The sequence below is a fragment of the Myxine glutinosa genome, unplaced genomic scaffold, assembly GCF_964187855.1.
Source record: "Myxine glutinosa unplaced genomic scaffold, kmMyxGlut1.1 SCAFFOLD_1778, whole genome shotgun sequence".
Classification (NCBI taxonomy): Eukaryota; Metazoa; Chordata; class Myxini; order Myxiniformes; family Myxinidae; genus Myxine; species Myxine glutinosa.
In genome coordinates this window covers 1-20,000 of record NW_027617873.1, presented here as the reverse complement: position 1 = coordinate 20,000, position 20,000 = coordinate 1, and the positions used below count along the sequence as shown (strand labels likewise).

Sequence of the window (20,000 nt, the reverse complement as noted above, 5' to 3'; positions counted from 1 at the left end):
CAGCCGCGTGAGCATGCCAAAGTCTGAAGTCTGGGCCTAGTGTCAGCGGAGCTTATATCATCTTTATTTGTTAGACATCCTAAAGACATAAATGAACACTCGTTTTGCTCTGCGCACATTGCACATCACGTGCACCAAATTTCACTTCCCTGTGCCTTGTATTTATTGTGATTAAAAAATACCGCTTCTGTACACCACCCTTGAGGCTCAGTTTGCAAGCCGACGTCTACAATTCCAATGTAAGAGGCATAATTACTCTTCTTTTGGGTCTTTGGAATCCTTGGGGTCTTTTGGGTCATTGGGGTCTTTTGGGTCCTTGGGGTATTTTGGGTCTTCAGGGTATTTAATGGTCTTTGGGGTCTTTTGGATCTTCAAGGTATTTGGGGTCTTTTGGGTGATTAACAGTTTTTTAAGGGTCTTTGGGGTATTTTGGGTCTTCAGGGTCTTTTGTATCTTCGGGGTTGTTTGGGTCTTTTGGATCCACGGGGTGTTTTGGATCCCCGGGGTCTTTTGGGTCTTTTTTTTTTGTATACAAGATTGAGGCTCATGTAAGAGCTAACATTATAAACAAAAAACATAAACGGACACATAAAACATATTGTTGCGGATCCGGGGGACGGCACTCCCGTTAGCAAGGGGGGGTTAATCCCCTTGTCCTGTGAAGCTGGCCATCCGACCGGTCCTGGGGGTATCTCGCCACTCCCGGTCAGCGCTGAATAGGGTAGTAGGCCAATTCTTCCTATGACCTAAGTACCAGCGCCTTCCGGTAAGCGAGGAAATACTCCCGCCCGGGCCGCAGCGTAATGGATGGATTGCGCCGAGTGAAGCGAGCTGCGACGCGGGCCGTTAACCAAAGACTAAACCCGATTAAAAGCGGTTCGGCCAAAATCGCGCCACAGGTACTCAATTGGGAAAAGACAAAGACGATCGGACGAGAATGAATCCAAAGGAATAAGGAGGAACAGATATTTATTAATTATTTACAGCAAACCAAAGGAAGAGCAGGAACGAAAGTAATATGAAGAAGAAGAAGACACAGCGCAAATCCTTAAACAGTCTTACTTATACCCAGGACAATACAGACAGCACAAACTCACGTACACGAATGGGGATTGCAGGCAGGAATGGCTGGCAGGATGAGAGGGGCAGACGGTCCACAGAGCGGGCGGGCAGGGAGGTCCGGGGATCGCGGCATGACGTCGAGGTCCCGCTTGAACGTCCACGCTCCGGTTCAGTGGCAAAAACCCGGTCGTCAGTGCTGGTTGGTATCACCCATGAGCGTGCCGACTCTCACACGCCACAGGATGTTCGCGCCAAGAATGAATGTTCGATGTTCGCTCCTCTCTCCCTCCTCTCTCTTACTCCAACTCAACTTCTCGGTTCGTGCTCCCTCACTCATCTCCGTCCCTCACTCCTCCTTTTATTGCCATCCTCGAAATCAAGCCGCGGGCTACAAGGGCACGCCTACCGGGTCGCTCACCTCGGTGCTGGTTGGTTGGTAAGGGCTCTCTGACTCCACCTTTGATGACGATGAGGTGCCACGCCTGTGATCCAGCGGCTCCTCCCCCCTTCTTCTCTGTTCTTGGCATCGTGCGTAATGGAGTTTGGCGGTGTGATGCCAATGAAACAGCCCAATGCAACGGCGGCGAACGCCGCCTTACTGGGACTTTGAAGAGACGATTGGGGAAGTTGAAGGGGGGCCTATCTTATTTGATTGATGCAACGTAGAGTCAACTATTGGAAACACAGCCTTACCTGGAACACATAATAATGAAATAACTATGAAAAGGGCCTATGATTCGCTACGTGTTGCGATGTGGACTAACTAGGGGACGACCTTTGACCTTTACAATGAATGGAGGTATTTACAAAAATAATTATTTACAAAGGGGTATATTTACAACCATTTACAAAGTGCAGGGTTCTCAAAACCCTAACACAGCACCCTCATTCCTCCAGGCATGTCCCGGGCCGAAAAAAACTTTAACTTAATGTGACACTCTGGTGTAATACCCCTCTACTATTAACCTTACTCTGAGTGCGACAATTTTAAACACAATTAAGTATGTCCCCCTGCCACGTTGCATCCTGCCTAACAGATTCACACCCACAGAATAACCGAATTGCGGAATTATTCGCAAACTAAACATTGACGGTGGGGAGCATTATTTACAAAACACTAATTTGTATTTACATGGCAAACCCAGGACCTGTCATTTTTGGGAAACAAAAATAACCCTGTGGGAGAGAGGAAAAGCATGCACTGCACCGAAACACCACCTTCACATGCCCGGGGATGCAGAATTGATATTGCAATGCATCCCCGAGCATGCAAGCACCATAAACACCATAGCAAGCACCATCAAGCACCATCCAGTGCACAGTCATACATTTCAATTAAAAAAACAACTGTTGCACGGTTATTTTCTTCTGCTCCCTCTGCTAGCCGATGTTTCTTCCAGATGTTCTCTCTTGATGTTGACTCTCGTTTGCTTGCGGCCTATTTGAGGATAATAATAAAAAGCACAAAACGTGTCCACTTTTTTATTTAGAGCCCACAGGGGCCAACTATGGGTGGTCCACCTGTAGTGCAAAAGGGGCCACCTCACTGTGGTTCGCAAGCCAACTCTTAGCTGGCCATCACGGCCAGTCCCAGCAGAGGGGCCAGGCCCCAACACGTGGGGTCCATATGGGTGTGGTGCTTAGCCACGAACGTGTGGTCCATATGGTGGTGCTAGGCCGCAAGTCGTGCGGTCCATAAAGTGGTGCATCGGTCCAGGCAGCTGGCAGCGGTGGCTCGGGCACAAAGATGCGGCTCCCGCACGCTTTCCCTCAGTGCCCAGAGAGCACGGTCCATGGGTGGGGAGGAAGACAAAGCAAAGTCAGCGATGGGTAAGGGCGCAAGGGTACACACCAACACAAGGCAATGCAGAGGTGAGGTGCACATGGAGAGCGAGCGGAGAAAGCTCGTCCCTATCGTACGTCACCCCCCCTGTCACCTAATCTACCCTTGCCCCTTACCCCATATTTACACAACAATTTACATTTACAAATTCCATCACTACGTCTCGTCTTCCCCATATCTCCCTATACCAAATTCGTCCCCAATCCCTCTTACCAAATTTGCCACCAATCAATTCATCATCAATCCCTCCTAAGGAGGAAGAGATGGAACAACCAGCACAATGTCACACCCACGTCATGATGCGTCTTACCATTCCAAAACATTTGCACAAAAAGAACCAAACCATGGTGTGGCGTGGAGTCCTGTCGTCACCTCAGGTGAGTGGATGTAGATGGTGCGAGGAGATTTCAATCCTACCTATCCTCTAAATGACTTTAACACTTTTACTCTACCCGGGGTCTTTCCCTGCAAAACCATTGGCCACTTTACTCTATGCAGTTCTAAAAACCGAACTCCCATTGACCAAACTGTGGTGCTCATCAATTTGGGGTCTCACTCCCCTGATTCAACTCCCTGTGCCTTCGCACAATTTTGGGACTGGGTCGTGTGGCGCTCCCAGCAGGTCCGCTCACCTGCACACCTCCGCCCCTGCAGTTGCCTCCGAGCTTACCTGCTCCTTACCCTAACCTATCGACCTGGGGAAGGCCCTCTGGCGCTCTCCCCACTCGGTGCCCTCTCTGGCACTGAGCTACCCGGGTCCGTCCTCCGGATCCTCGGGCCCCATTCACAACTCTACCGGCTCCCAGAGCCCACCTGCGGCCTCACCTGGCCGACATCCTCACAGTGGCGGAGTGCCCATTTAACCATACACACTAACAGGCCACACGCCCAGCCATTTCCACGTCACTAATGCACCCATCCAAACACCATTCTGCCACACGCACCACAGATGCCAATATCCACCACAATTTACCTATACCCTCTACCTACTCTTAAACTACCCTCCCCGGGTATTCCTGATAGGGGTCCATCTTCCCCATCCACTTCCTTCGCACCAACCACTCCACTCCACGTTTTCCACACTACTCACTCCACACCATCCACTCCACACCATCCATTCCATACTCCATTCCATACTAGCTAATTCACACAACCATTCTCCATACACCTGTTCACTTGCACACCTGTTCCATCACACCTGGTGCTCCCTGCACCCTCCTTCCTCCAGGACCATTCGCTCAATACAATGCACAATCACCTCGCACTTTTCACAATACGCTGCTCAATACACTTTCAATTCTCCAAACCATTGCCGCAGGCACTCAATTTTCCCACACTCATACACACATCTTTCCCGAGCATTGCCTCTCAATTCCTCATTTCAATATGCTCACCAGCAAGACTCTCATACCAATTCCTCATTCAATAAACCACACCACAAACACACTGCATCATCTGAGCTGACTACCACCCTTATGAAACTCGCGCTTCCCAGTCGCCCCTTATACTATTGCGCTCCCTCGTCGTTATAATCCACTAATCTGCTACGTCCCCTACTACAGGCACAATGTCGCTACTTAACCCTACAGTTACCTGTTGTCATCTCTAGGTCCCTATACATTTGTCCTAACCTGCCCTCGGCGAGCTTACACTGCCAAAACCCCATAACTATTGCTCATGTGCCCGGGGTGATGTGAGGGATGGCAGAGTTGCTATTCCTCCACATCGGGCATCTCCCCTTATCACTTTTGCCCATCCAATTTTCTGCCAATCAAATTTGCCAATCATTACTGCCAATCATCTTCGCCAATCAAATTTACCAATCATGCCAATCAATTTACCCATCAAATTTTGCCAATCAAATGTCACTATCCCTACCATATGTCCATTAAACTTCGAGCCTCGGTGCGTCGTTACATTTTCAAAGCTCGGCTTCGCAAAGCCGAGCGATGAATGTGGGTGGTTTGTCTACCGCGGTTGGGTCCGTCCGGCATTCGGTTCAGGGGAGGAGGTTTGGTTGGGCCGAGGTTTAAAGCACCATCCCTACGCGGGGCCTCTCGCTCCCAAGCGCGATGGGCCAACCTTGCCCGGGTGGAACGCCACCACCACAAGGGGGCGCCATTCCGATCCCTCCTACCTGCCCTCGAACAGGGCTGGTCGCCTTGCCCGGCAAAGCCCGGACTCGACCGTGCGGAGCGGGGCCCGGCCCGGATCGTGCACGACACTCCGAACAGAAGCGACGTTGCACCGATCCCCGCCAGCTCCCGCAATACCCACAGCCCGGCACGGACCGAGAGCTCGCGTCAGCTAAACGTCGGTCTAACCGCTGTTTCGTTTAACGTCGATGCCTTACCCGCATGCTCACACGCATACGCGACCCCTTTCACACTCTCCAAACCCGGCGCTCCAACTCCGCTCGTATATCCCACACACTTTGTCACAGCACTCGCTCGTGCATTCTCCCCTCGCACAAACTCAGGTCTACTCATAACGCTCACATACTCTTTTGTGCACTCATCCTCACTTTTGACAACACACTCTGTTATCATGCACTCCTCTGTTACACACCTTTCTCGTGCACCTTCTTGCACATTCATTCCACCATTCGCACACCCTGTTACACACCACTCCTCTCGCGCAACCTTCTTGTGCACACTCGTCGTTCACACACTTCGTTCCACACCTTTCTCCCATTACGTCCTCCATAACACTCACCGTGGGTGTGCACTCTTCTGCACACCCAATCATCACCGCACACTCTCGCGCCAACTCTTGCACACACTCTCCGGTTACATCCTCTGTAACACTCCCCATCACGCGCTCCGATGTGCTCTCCCGCACCCGCACCACCACCAACTCACTCTCCGTGTCACACTACATACACTCTGTTTCAAACATACCCTCCGCCGTGCCTTCTCGCTCGCACTCGGTATCACTCCCATACTTTGTCACACACTCACTCTCCGACGCACACTTTTTCCTCACAAGCGCGCCATTTCCACTCACACCACTCATAAGGGACCCTCCACCAACGCCCGGGTGCTTTCTCGATCCCAAGCGCGCGAAAATCCTTTTTGCGCCAAACATTCTCCTGCAAAACCTCCCCGCACAATATACAGCACGACTCACCTGGGCGCCATTTCTCCTTCGCTCCAACACCACGTGCAAACTTTAATTGGCAGCATCAGCAGCATCATGATGTGAATCCATACTTTGTGCATTTTCCATTTCTCCCTGCCACGAGTGCTTTTCTACATCTGCGGTCTCTCCAATTCCAATTTCCACTACTGCTTCGAATGATTCAATTTGAATTTCTTTTTTCTTTCCCCCGACGACCGCTGGTCCGAATAAAATTTCCTTTTCTACCTCGGCGGTCGCCGGCTTTCCCATACCCCGGGTCGCGATCTCTACGCCGGTCCACCCGGCTGTGCTTTGCTCTACCTCGACCGTCGGTGCCCATAAAATGTCGTCTTCCAATTCAACCTTCCCGATGCTCCCGACATTTTTTTATCCAATTTGACGGTCGTCGGCTTTTCTACATCTCGCGTCTTGTCCCTTATAGCCCTGGTCAACTTGGCTACCCTTTGCTCAAGCTCGCTCTCTGCGCGCTCCTCAAGTCGCGCTACCTCGTCGCGTACCACCGCGACCTTTTCGCTCGACTGGCGCCTCATGTCCTCCTTCATTTTTTTATGATCCCTTCTTGCCTCTGCTATCCGTTTTTCCACTTCACACCTGGCTTCCTCCCTCAATTTTTCCAGATCACACCCGGATTCGTCTGACAGGGCATCCCTTTTCTCATTATATATTGACTCTTCCATAGAGGCCCTCATTTGTGCCAGAAAATGGGCCCAGCCCATTGGTGCTGCGGGCTCGGCTATCGCCGTCATGTGCGGGGCACCATCTTGTGCGCCCCCAGCCTCCGCTACCGAACCCTCATGGCTCCCCTCTTCCATTATTCCCACTGCCTCCCTGGGGTCCTGGGTTGCCTCTAACCCCTCTTTTATCTCCCCTACCGGCATCCGATCGCCTTGACCATCCATGGCACGACTCAATTTGGATGTTAAACGAAATTTCTGCCGCTCCTAATTTTGACCAAATTTTTCAGATGGATTAAACATTTGGTTCAGGTCCAAATCCCACTCCCCGACACCAATTGTTGCGGATGCGGGGGACGGCACTCCCGTTAGCAAGGGGGGGGGTTAATCCCCTTGTCCTGTTAAGCTGGCCATCCAACCGGTCCTGGGGGTATCTCGCCACTCCTGGTCAGCGCTGAATAGGGTAGTAGGCCAATTCTTCCTATGACCTAAGTAACAGCGCCTTCCGGTAAGCGAGGAAATACTCCCGACCGGGCCGCAGCGTAATGGATGGATTGCGCCGAGCAAAGCGAGCTGCGACGCAGGCCGTTAACCAAAGACTAAACCCGATTAAAAGCAGTTCGGCCAAAATCGCGCCACAGGTACTCAATTGGGAAAAGACAAAGACAATCGGATGAGAATGAAACCAAAGGAATAAGGAGGAACAGATATTTATTAATTATTTACAGCAAACCAAAGGAAGAGCAGGAACGAAAGTAATATGAAGAAGAAGAAGACAGAGCGCAAATCCTTAAACAGTCTTACTTATACCCAGGACAATACAGACAGCACAAACTCACGTACACGAATGGGGATTGCAGGCAGGAATGGCTGGCAGGATGAGAGGGGCAGACGGTCCACAGAGCGGGTGGGCAGGGAGGTCCGGGGATCGCGGCATGACGTCGAGGTCCCGCAGGAACGTCCACGCTCCGGTTCAGTGGCGAAAACCCGGTCGTCAGCGCTGGTTGGTATCGCCCACGAGCGTGCCGACTCTCACACGCCGCAGGATGTTCGCGCCAAGAATGAATGTTCGATGGTCGCTCCTCTCTCCCTCCTCTCTCTTACTCCAACTCAACTTCTCGGTTCGTGCTCCCTCACTCATCTCCGTAAGCAGTCCCTCACTCCTCCTTTTATTGCCCTCCCCGAAATCAAGCCGCGGGCTACGAGGGCATGCCTACCGGGTCGCTCACCTCGGCGCTGGTTGGTTGGTAAGGGGTCTCTGACTCCACCTTTGATGACGATGAGGTGCCACGCCCATGATCCGGCGGCTCCTCCCCCCTTCTTCTCCATTCTTGGCCTCGTGCGTAATGGAGTTTTGGCGGTGTGATGCCAACGAAACAGCCCAATGCAACGGCGGCGAATGCCGCCTTACCGGCACTTTAAAGAGACGATTGGGGAAGTTGAAGGGGGGCCTATCTTATTTGATTGATGCAACGTAGAGTCAACTATTGGAAGCACAGCCTTACCTGGAACACATAATCATGAAATAACTACGAAAAGGGCCTATGATTCGCTACGTGTTGCGATGTGGACTAACTAGGGGATGACCTTTGACCTTTAAAATGAATGGAGGTATTTACAAAAAGAATTATTGACAAAGGGGTATATTTACAACCATTTACAAAGTGCAGGGTTCTCAAAACCCTAACAATATAATAAAACACCAGCTGGGTGTTCACTTTTGAAGGCTCCGGTGCCTAATTGTGGTTCGTGGTGAGGGTCCCCTGGGTCACCTTAATCTCATCTTGGGGATATTTAACCAACCGACTCACCTCATCACCCAGACTCTGTTGGACTCGAGCAACCTCTCTCTTGACGGTACTGTCCAAAGCGCTCGGCCGCTCCTGTACCATTTAATTCACCCCAATCAATTCTGACCCCCACAGGCCTTTGTCAACAAACACCCACTCTTGTTGTGTTACCCGGGACTGAAATTCCTTCACCTCTTCAGCCAATTACCCCCTGTTGTTTAAAGAGTCCCAATTCCTCTACCTGTTGTCACATTCTGGCATCCACACAGGTCCGATAGACTTCCAGGTCCTCATTTACTTTATTCATTCTTGTATTAGTGGCCCAAATTCTCGCTCCCAACTTTCCCCCATTCGGACAGCCTGGGTTTTACCCTCTCATATTTTTATTACCATTTCCTCTCGTTTTGACTCAAATTCTATCCTCACTGCCTTCTTAATTTCCCCAAATTTAGTCTCCATTTTTATCTCGAATTCCCCCAGCCTGTCCTTAATTTTACGATCCATTCAACCCTCTATTTTATCAATTAGTTCCCCCAGTTCTTGCGTTGTTTCCTCAATTTTGACTTCCAATTGTTCATTCATCTCCCTCATTTCATTCCTTTGTTCTCTCATTCTCTCTATTTTTTTCTCCAATTGTTTATTCATTCCCTAAATTTTTGTTTTCCAATCCCTTCATATTACCCTCCATTCCATTAATTTTGTTTTCCAATCGTTCACTATTGGCATTCATTTGTTCCTTAATTTTATTAGTTTGAGCATCAATTTCCCACCAATTGTTCCATTAATATTTGGATCCAGACCTGGACGGATATCGCACCTGTTCCCTGCATCTCAGACTCCGATATTATGGGGGAGGGAGTTCGAACTCGGGACAGGGGTGGTTCCTGTTCTATCATCAAAACAATTTACCCCCGACCCGCTTCCTTGTACGTCGGAACCTTCTAGATGTTCCGCCACATCGTAAACGTCCGCCATTACGTGACGAGGAGCTTCTCCGCGTGTGCTGAATTTACCTCAGAATTATTTATTTTTTTTCATTTTCGAAAACGCGATGTTGCATTTTCACACACCAATCGACTAAAAATTTGGACACCCCAGTACTACAATCGACCCTCCCTCCGAGAGAGAGGCGATCGTTAAAACTTTTCATTCCAAAAGCTGAATGCAATTTGCACTCAGCGAGTGTCGCACTCGCACCCCGACACCGAGTCTCCACCGGGTCCGAATCCCACTGCTGACACCATTTGTGATGTTAGCCCTGTGGTGAACACCTCAGGGCGACGGAGAGCCAAACGTTGTTAACTCTAAAGCATACTTCGAACCTTGGTGGGATTACCTTTTCGTGCGCGCTGGAAAGCCCGAAGCCTTACTTGATGGGACGGCCGACACAGGGTTAATCCGAACCCACAGAACAAAGAAACGACACAGGACAGAAAAGTAAAATTTAACAAATATAAATTTATTTACAGTAATGTAAAAGACAACGAAAGGTGCGGTAAACTAAAATTCCTCGGTTGAGGATCCTCCACTCTGACTCATATACTGTACAGACAGAGGAATGATAAAAGTAAATAAAATAATGTTCCTTTTATAATCGGCCGAACTCAACTTTACTGTTCCAGCGAGGGCATAGACCGAGTTGGCAGTTCCAAAGCGGCCAAAGCCGAGCGCGGGTCCCACTCCAACAATGGGGCGGAGACGCTTTTTCGTCGCACCCCGACTGTGAGGTAATCCATGCAGGCGGCCCTCTTTCGCTAACAAGACTCCGATGATCCCTCCGGCACACACAGACGAGCGCCCGTCGTCCTCCCACGCAAAATAACCAAGCAACCACTGCGGTCAAGACCAGGTAAAGAGCAAAAGGCAAATGCAGCCGTTCTCTTCGAAAGCCAGCACAAAAGACAGAGAGAAAATGTCGTCTCCTCTTGCTTTTTTTTGTCCGAGTGTCCCGATGATGTCATCCTTTTGACCAATCACCCAGCGCCGTCAAATCGTCCCAACCAATCGTCCTTTGGGGCGTGACCTCATGGCCATTCCTGACGCCCAATGACGAAGCTCGGGGCATGGCCTTCAATCCAGTCCTCCGAGGCGGAGCCTGGCCGTCCTTTGGGAATGTTCGGCTGGGCGGAGTTCCTTTGCCAAATGTTCGGGTTTCTGTAGGGCGATTTATGGTTGTTGTAGTGGCGGCCATTTTTGATGAAATAAAACGAAGGGAAAAATCACAGGTAGGCAATACATACCTATCTAAATAACACAAGCTCCACCCCCCGTGGCAAAGCATGCAAACACTCTTAACCTGAACATATACCCTGCTTATGTATATCGAGATGGGCTTCTCCTTCTTTGCGTCACACGGTCCATACTAAAACCTACACATTCCTACTTTCCTAAGGTATTTCCTGCCTACCCCCACAAATGTAAAACAATATAACTACCTCCGCCACCGAAGGTGGACGCATGTAATGTCTTCACTCACCCCTATTTGTCTGTGTGTTTGTTTGTCTGTGAGCAGGATATCTCAAAAAGTTGTGGATGGATTCAGACTAAATTTAATGGGCAGGTTGGGTGTGTGACAAGGAAGAATTGATTAGATTTTGGTGAAGATCTAGATCCGGATACTGTAATTTTTAAAGTGATTCTACACCATAGAAGATGGTGCCAAAAGCAATATATAGCATATTTCAAAAAGTTGTGAACGATTTATGGCAAAACTAGGTGGATGAGTTTGGTTGGTGACAAGGCATACAGGCCGCCATCTTATCATGTACGAGCCGACGGATGGCACACATTGATGAAATATCCGGCCTGTGAAACAAGTTGACCATTTATAGTTATGTCGTAAATTTAACTAGGATGAGATAGGTCGAAGGCGAGTGCGCTTCCAACGCTGTGTTTACAGATTTTATCAAAGGCTTTGGGTCATAGTTTACCCCAAACTTGTCTGAGTGTTAATTTAACTGAACATGGTAATTGATGGACAATGTAACATTTCTTTTCAGTCTAAGCTGGGATGGCTGTCACTTCTCTTGTGTACGGCCCACACCATTTGTTATGGAAGATTGCGTTTCCTGAGGCCAGAATCCTACCACTGGGGCATCCCTCCGCTCTACATACCTGCCCTCATGCTGCCATGCATCACAATCTCTCTCAAGCTGCCGCTTTTGTTGCCTTTCCTGAACCGAGAGCTACGAATGATCAGACAGGGCTGGACCCGATCGAGACCTCGAGCGGAAATTGAAATGTTTCATTCATAAGCTTCACATGTGGCCTCGTAGTTATGTACTATAACATTAGGTTTTAGTTGCAATGCCATCTGTTCTCAGATAACGGATATAGTTTATTGATTATGACGAACAATACCGTATCTGATTAGCACTGTGAATTTCTTTGAAGCTTTTTTTTTTTCCTTTGCGTTTCACAATCTTGGTGTTAGGTTATATGCACTACATGGCCAAAACTATGTGGACACCCGAACATCACACCCGTATGTGCTCATCGAACATCTCATTCCAAAATCATGGGCATTAATATGGAACATTGCTGCCCTTGGAACATTGCGACAGGGATTTGCTTCCATTCAGCCACAAGAGCATTAGTGAGGTTGGGCACTGATGTTGGGCGATTAGGCCTGGCTCGCAGTCGGCATTTCAATTCATCCCAAAGGTGTTCGATGGGATTGAGATCAGGGCTCTGTGCAGGCCAGTCAAGTTCTTCCACACCGATCTCAACAAACCATTTCTATATGGACTTCGCTTAGTGTACGGGGCCAATGTCATGCTAAAACAGGAAAGGGCTTTCCCAAATTGTTGCCACAAAGTTGGAAGCACACAATCGTCTAGAATGTCATTGTATGCATCTTAATGCAGCATTAAGATTTCCCTTCACTGGAACTAAGGGGCCGAGCCCGAACCATGAAAAAGAGCCCCAGACCGTTATTCCTCCTCCACCAAACTTTACAGTTGGCACTATGCATTCGGGCAGGTAGCATTCCCCTGGCATCCGCCAAACCCAGATTCGTCCGTCGGACTGCCGGATGGTGAAGCGTGATTCATCACTCCAGAGAACGCGTTTCCACTGCTCTAGAGTCCAATGGCGGCGAGCTTTACACCACTCCAGCCGACACTTGGCATTGCGCATGGTGATCTTACGCCTGTGTACGGCTGCTCGGCCATGGAAACCCATTTCATGCAGCTCCTGATGAACAGTTGCTGTGCTGACGTTGCTTCCAGATGCAGTTTGGAACTCGGTAGTGAGTAATGCAACCGAGGACAGACGATTTTTATGCGCTACGTGCTTCAGCACTTGGCGGTCCCGTTCTGTGAGCTTGTGTGGCCTACCACTTCGCGGCTGAGCTGTTGTTGCTCCTAGACGTTTCCACTTCACCATAACAGCATTTACAGCTGACCGTGGCAGCTCTAGCAGAGCAGAAATTTGACGAACTGACTTGTTGGAAAGGTGGCATTGAAAGTCACTGAGCTCTTCAGTATGGCCCATTCTACTGCCAATGTTTGCCTATTGAGATTGCATGGCTGCATGCTCGATTAAATATATATGTATATTTATTATATATATGTATATATATATATATATATATATATACATATATATATATATGAGTATATATATATATATATATATACATATATATATATATATATATATATATATATATATATATATATATATATATATATATATATATATATATATATATATATATATACACAGACTTGGCATTTAATATGGAATATTTCTTTTTTCTTGACTTGGGTTTACTTTCTTAACTCAGTATATCAATCTGGTGAGTTTCTTTTACACTTTGGTGATTTATTTGTTAAAAGAACCATGTCACTGATTGTCTGTCGCAGCAAGAAGTCAACAACAGGATTATATCACACGTGGCATGGCAAAATGTACGGACAGATGCATTTGATGATTGGCTTAACAGTCGGGTATACAAGGGTTGTTGCGTTCTGTATCAGTGGAAAACAACTGCTGCACGTCTCCAAAAGTTATTGCCGCTTCCTCTGGAGATGGTCCGTCACCTCGACAGTGCTGTTTGTCATGGAATGGTGGCTTTACGAAATTACGGCATGAAACAGCGTGCTATTGCTCGGCAGTATGGCATCACTCAAGGTCAGGTGTCAAAGATCCTGAAACGAAATGCTCAGAGGGGTGTGCCTACTCCAATACCGAGGCCAGGACGTCCCTGCAGAACCACAAGGAGGGATGATCGCCAGCTGCACCGGTTAGTCCGCAATGGCCGTACCAAGTCAGCTAATCGGCTTAGGGCTGAGTGGCAGCAACTGACAAATGTGCCTGTATCCAGAAGGCTAGTCAACCAACGACTGGTTCAAGCAGGCTATTGTGCCAGGCGTCCCCTGAGAAAGCCACGCCTGACCAGACAACACCGCCAGCGCTGATTGCAGTGGGCCAGAGAGCACCATCAATGGCAGCCAGGACACTGGAATCACGTGATCTTCAGTGACGAGTCTATATTTCTGGTCTATCATCAAGATGACCGCGTCCGAGTGCGCAGACAAGTGCATGAAGCCTACAACAAAGATTGTATAGTGCCAAGAGTCCAAGCTGGAGGTGGTGGGGTGGCCGTTTGGGCTGCTTTTCATGCAGGGGGAAAAACTGACCTGGTTGTTCTGAATGGAAACCTGAACCAGTTCAAGTACAGGGCCATTCTGGAAGAAACATTGCCTCCATTTGCTCGTGCAGCCTTTCGAGGAAACTTTGTCTTCCAAGATGACAATGCACGGCCTCATCGTGCTCGCATGATCCAACACTTTCTTGCTGACCGTGGTGTAGAGCATATGGAGTGGCCTGTCATGTCCCCGGATATGAATCCAATAGAGAACTTGTGGGCAGAATTAATGCGTCAAATCGACCACTTGGACCAGCAGCCGACCTCTGTGCGTGAATTGCAGCAGGCTATTGTCACTGCATAGCGAGCGATTCCTGTCCAAACCTTGGCAAATCTCGTGAACAGCATGCCTCAACGTGTACGTGCTCTCCTGAATGCTCGTGGGGGTTACACGAAGTACTGAACTGTAATTTTACTGTCCGTAATCTCAGTCGTAATTTAACTTTTGTTTTTGTTAAAAAAATTTTGGCTAATGTCCAAAATAAAGAGATACTTCTGGAAAACGTACAGAAGTTTAACACAGTGCTGTCCATGAATTGAGTTCGATATCAGTTTACATCACTTTCAAGGATCAATTTATTTGTTTTGAAATGTCAAATGTGGTTTTTGTTTCTTTTAAAGGTCACATCAACAAAATCTAGAATAATTTCAACATAATTCCAATGAACTTTTGGTTCTAAGACATCTTGAAAAGTAAGTTCACCCCCACAAAAAAGAGAATCCATATTAAATGTCAAGTCTGTATATCTATATATATATATAGACATATATATATATATAGATATATATTGTTGCGGATTCGGGGTATGGCACTCCCGTTACCAAGGGGGGGGGGTTAGTCCCCTTGCCCTTTAAGCTGGCCGTCTCCGATCCTGGAAACTATGACGTCACTTCCGGTCGGTAGTAGCCCCAGGGTCATTGGTCAATGAAGTCCCAAATACCTGCTTACTAGTACCGACCGTAAACGAGGAGATAATTTCTACCCGAGCCGCAGCGTTAATGGATACGCCGAGCGAAGCGAGGTGCGACTCGGGTCGTTAACAAAAAGACTAACCCGATTCTGAGCGGTTCTAATCGTGCCACAGGTACTCATGGAGAAATCACAAAGACGATCGGCTGAGAGGAAACGAAAAGGTAAGGAAGAACAAATATAATTTATTACTACACTGTGCAATAAAAGAGGAAACGAAAGAAAGGCATATACAAGAGGAGCAATAGGACACAGGGCAAGCTTATACACTCTTAAATATCATGCCCAGGACAACACAAACGGAATTACACGAAAAGGGGAATGGCAGGAAGGAAGAGAAGGTTCATGCAGATGGCAGGGAAGGAAGCTCCAGGCAGATGGCTCCGGCGTTGAGGTCCGGCTCCAAGCTCACGCTCCGCTCCGGTCCACGCTTTGGTTCGCGGCGAAACCCGGCAAGCAGCGCGGTTCGTGTCGTCGTGGTGGTGGACCGACTCTCTCTCTCTTTGCTCTCGTCTCATCTTCCGCTCATCTGCGCTGCCTTGGTGTTCGACTCCTTCTCTCTTCCTGGCTCATCTATTGGTGTTCGACTCCTTCTCTCTTCCTGGCTCATCTCTTGGTGTTCGACTCCTTCTCTCTTCCTGGCTCATTTCTCGAAGTAGTCCCACGCGAACGCTTTTATTACGCCCTCGCGTATCAAGCCGCATGCCTTTTAGGTCCGCCTACCGGTAAACACGCCTCGGCCCTGATTGGTCGCGAGGGTTCCCCAGCTCCTCCCTTCGTGACACGTTGATGGGGCCATGCCTCGCTCCGACAACTCCTCCCCCTTTTTCTCCAACTTGACCGCGTGGTTAATGGCGTTTGGAGCCAGCGCTGAGGCGGCTGCGACTGGCAGAGGCGCGTAATACAATTTGGAGAGGGGCCAGCCGCAAAATGAACGGGATTGAACAAGGGGCCTAGGTTATTTGATTAATGCAACGCAGAGTCAAATTATTGGAAACAGAGCCTTACCTGAAACACATACTAATGAAATAACTGAAGAAGGTTCCTATGGTGTCCTACGTGTTGCAAAATGGCCTAACTAGGGTGCGACCTTTGACCTTTGGAAGATGGGGATATTTACAGGGAATTATTTACAAGGCTTATTATTTTACAAGTAAAGGTTCTAAAAACCGTAGCAATATATATCTATATATATATATCTATACATATATATATATATATATATATATATTATATATATATATATATATATATATATATATATATATATATACCTGTCAGCAATAGGTGTGGCTGAAACAGCCGAATCCACTAATTAGAAGGGGAGTCCGCATACTTTTGGCCATGTAGTGTATATCACAGCTCAGCTTGTCAACTGATAACCCTGAATTAAAAATTAAACAGCTGCCAACTCTATGTAAGTGTTGTACATCTTAATATGTTGATGATTGCTGGGCCCCCCTCCTCGTCCACTTGGTAAAGAGAAACTGGTAAGGTTGTTGTCAATGTATCGAGCAACTTCAACAAATACCCCTTTTCATATCATGGAAATATTTCAGTGAAACATTTATGTATCGACATCCATGTGACACACCAAAGTAGCAAGATGAATCAAAATATAGAAATTTATCGTGATGGATCACATTTGTCCATTTGCTATCGACGTGGGTGCGAACTTTGATATTATGTTGATATAAAATGGAGAAATAATAAAATGAACGTTTTGTTGCAAATATGTCAATTAGACATTTATGCATTTTTCATGTAATCATTTTTTCCCTTTATTGATTTACCACAAACACTACTTGGACACACCAATACTTCCAAGCCTGGTGTTGGCATAACGGTTAAGGTGCCTGTCTTAAGATCTTAGGGTCCTGACTTTGAGCCCCCTGTTGTGCCATTGAAATAACACCAGGTGGGTTGACTCAGCCTGTCATCCTTCCGAGGTTTGCAAAATGAGTACCAGCTTACTGGCAATGGGGGGGCACTGCATCAGCGCCACAGCAGTGCCCCCAGAAGTCCTTTTCTTCGAGGTCTTTGCAATCTACCTATTGGTAGACCTTCAGCTAATAAACTGGTAACTTTCTTGATCGACTCATCTTCTCTGTTTCTTGCCACATGCCCAAACCACATTAGTCTTCTCTTTCTCAACTCTTCCTCAGGACGACTTGCTTTTAACCTCTTTCTTATGGCCACGCTCCTCTGCTTCTTCTTCAATGTTAACCCCACACATCAATTTCATCATCCTTTGCTCTGTCCTCTCTATTCCCAATGTAGTTCCCACAGCTACCTCCACTCCACCACCTGCATCTAACACATCTCCCAAGTAACAAAAACTCTCAAACTTTTCCAGCTTATATTGGTCCTCCGAGATATAAGCTTCCAAAAGCTAAGTAATCATTCCGGATTTGTCTGTGCTGCCGTATGTTTTGAACCGTTTAGTTTTCAACACTCTGAACAAGCGTAAGTAAAAATCTATATCTATCTATAATTCCACTAATCTCTGTCTGTGTGTGTGTATGCGACCGCTGTTTCTCGACAACTACCGGTCCGATATACTTGAAACTTGCCAGGTATATTGCTGGGGACCCGAGGATGTGCCTTTTCAAGGTTTCATATTAATCGGACAATTACTTACCGAGCTATGTCCAAAAAACGATTCAACCAATCAGAGAGCAGCGAGCTATCGCGTGTGCCGAACGTGGCGAACACACTCTGCCTCGGACGGCACATTTGAGAGCGTATTCATTTATTTCATGTTGGCAAACTATGTTGCCGCTATGTTGGCGTTAAACTATGTTTTAAAACTAATTAAAACCATTTCATGTAAATAGAGGGGGGGGGGGATTGTCACTGTACTCGCAAGCCGTTCGCCGTTCGCTTTGGCGTTGCGAATGGACCAAAACATTTCATGGACCAAACCATTTCATGTAAATAGAGGGGGGGGGGATATAATTTTAGATATATATATAGTACGGGCATGCCCTAGTATATATAACACAGTTTGTGTGTGTATGTGTGTGTGTGTGTGTGTGTGTGTGTGTGTGTGTGTGTGTGTGTGTGTGTGTGTGTGTGTGTGTGTGTGTGTGTGTAATGTTACCGTTAGACTCCGAAACGGAGAGGCTCACGTGCTTGATATTTGGCATAGACGTGGCCATTGAGCCTGGGACGAACATGGCCGAGACCATATTTGACGAGATCCATATTTTTTATTCATATTTACCTCAGCGCATTTCAGCGAAGTACCTGCTAATCTCAGCCAGTGACAGAGCAGCTCGCTGATTCGCTCAGAGCGATCACGTGATGTTCCATCCCGTCACACGTCACACCGTTTGCACGTAATTCAGGGCGAAAAGTGATTGCGTTTTTTCACCTTTATGCGATCGTGTTTTGTGTCGATTTTGTGCAATATGAATTAAATTTTAATTCATATTTCGTGTTTACGAATTCGAATACGAAGGATTTCCCCTTTCCCCTTTCGATTTCGAATACGAATCGAATACGAGCTTGAGTCGAGAGGGCGAATGTACGGGTTGGGAATGTACGGGTCTCCCTTCCCCCGCCCGGCAACGCCGGGACTGGAGGGCGTGGGTCACAGGATCGGTGAGTCTCCAAAATCTGCTTCGTGCTCTTGCGAAGATGCAGGACGATGTCGCAATTGTTGTGCTGCTCTCCGACCATGAAAACTGCAACGTCATTGTTGACTGGCCCTCCCCTTCCCTCCCCCTTCCCCCTCCCCCGTCCGTCCTCCCCCTCCCTTCCCCCCTCCGTCCTCCCCTTCCCCTTCTCCCCCTCCCCCTCCACCCTCCCCTCACCCTCCCATCCCCCTCCCATCCCTCCTCCCCCTCCCCCCTCGCCGTTCCCCCTCCCCCCTCACCCCTCCCCTCCCCCTCCCATCCCCCCTCCCCTCCCCATCCCTCCTCTTCTCCCCTCTCCCCCTCCCCCTCTTCTCCACCCCTCCCCCTCCCCCTCTTCTCCCCTCCCCCCGTTCCCCTTCCCTCCCCTCCCCCCTTCCCTCCCCCCTCCCCTCGCCCCTCCCCTCCCCTCCCCCGCCCGGCAATGCCGGGTACTTCTGCTAGTAAATAATAATTCACATACGTGTAACACAGAGCACTAACCACAAAGTCACCATCTTTGAGTAAACTGGTGGATTCTGGTCTTCCAGCATCCTCATTTCAGAAACATACACTTGTGGCGGACAAGAAAGCACTGACGCGGTGACATCACCCCGCACACCAAGTGGGGATGGGCCACGCCAGGGAGAGAGGCGTGGCCTCACGATATACGTGGAGCGCGCAGCCCTGAGCAGCTTAGTGCTGCAGTTTGAGTACTTTGAATAAAGACTCTTTTATGAACCGCGTTGTCCGCTTGCTCTTTGCGTAAGAATTAGCGTGCGCAGCATCGCGCTTTATATGGTGACCTCGACGTTGGATCTGCCGTAGCGATCCTTCCGAACACGACGCCATTGCAATGGCCAACGACAAGGCAATGGCGATTAAACTTCCCGAATTTTGGGAGGCCCAGGCCGAAGTCTGGTTCGTTCAAGCCGAAGCCCAATTTCAGCTTCGGCGCCTCACCAACGACGACATGCGCTACTGCCACGTCGTCGCCTCCCTCGGGCCCCAGCACGGCCGCTCGAGTTGTGTCCGTCCTTCGCCACCCACCGGACGGCCACAAGTACGAGGCACTCAAGCGGCTACTCCTAGCCACGTTCGGCCTCACGGACGACGCACGGGCCGACCGCCTCCTGGATCTCCCCCGAGCTCGGCGACACGCGCCCGTCGGTCAGAATGGACCATGTGCTGTCACTGTTGGGCGACGAAGCCCCCCGGTTCTCTATTCCGGGCGCTTTTCCGTCGCCAAC

General features: G+C 48.6%; 1 protein-coding gene across 2 annotated transcripts in view; it reads left to right on the top strand.

The window, feature by feature from the left end:
• Window positions 1-13,057, top strand: part of STEAP4 (STEAP4 metalloreductase) — a 21,765-nt gene extending 8,708 nt beyond the window's left edge. For both annotated transcript variants that reach the window (XM_068123542.2, XM_068123541.2), the window contains one exon: window positions 11,510-13,057. In XM_068123542.2, the coding sequence (XP_067979643.1) occupies window positions 11,510-11,764 (255 nt within the window). In that variant the 3' untranslated portion in view covers window positions 11,765-13,057. The remainder of the gene's footprint in view (window positions 1-11,509) is intronic.
• Window positions 13,058-20,000: the final 6,943 nt, after the last annotated feature.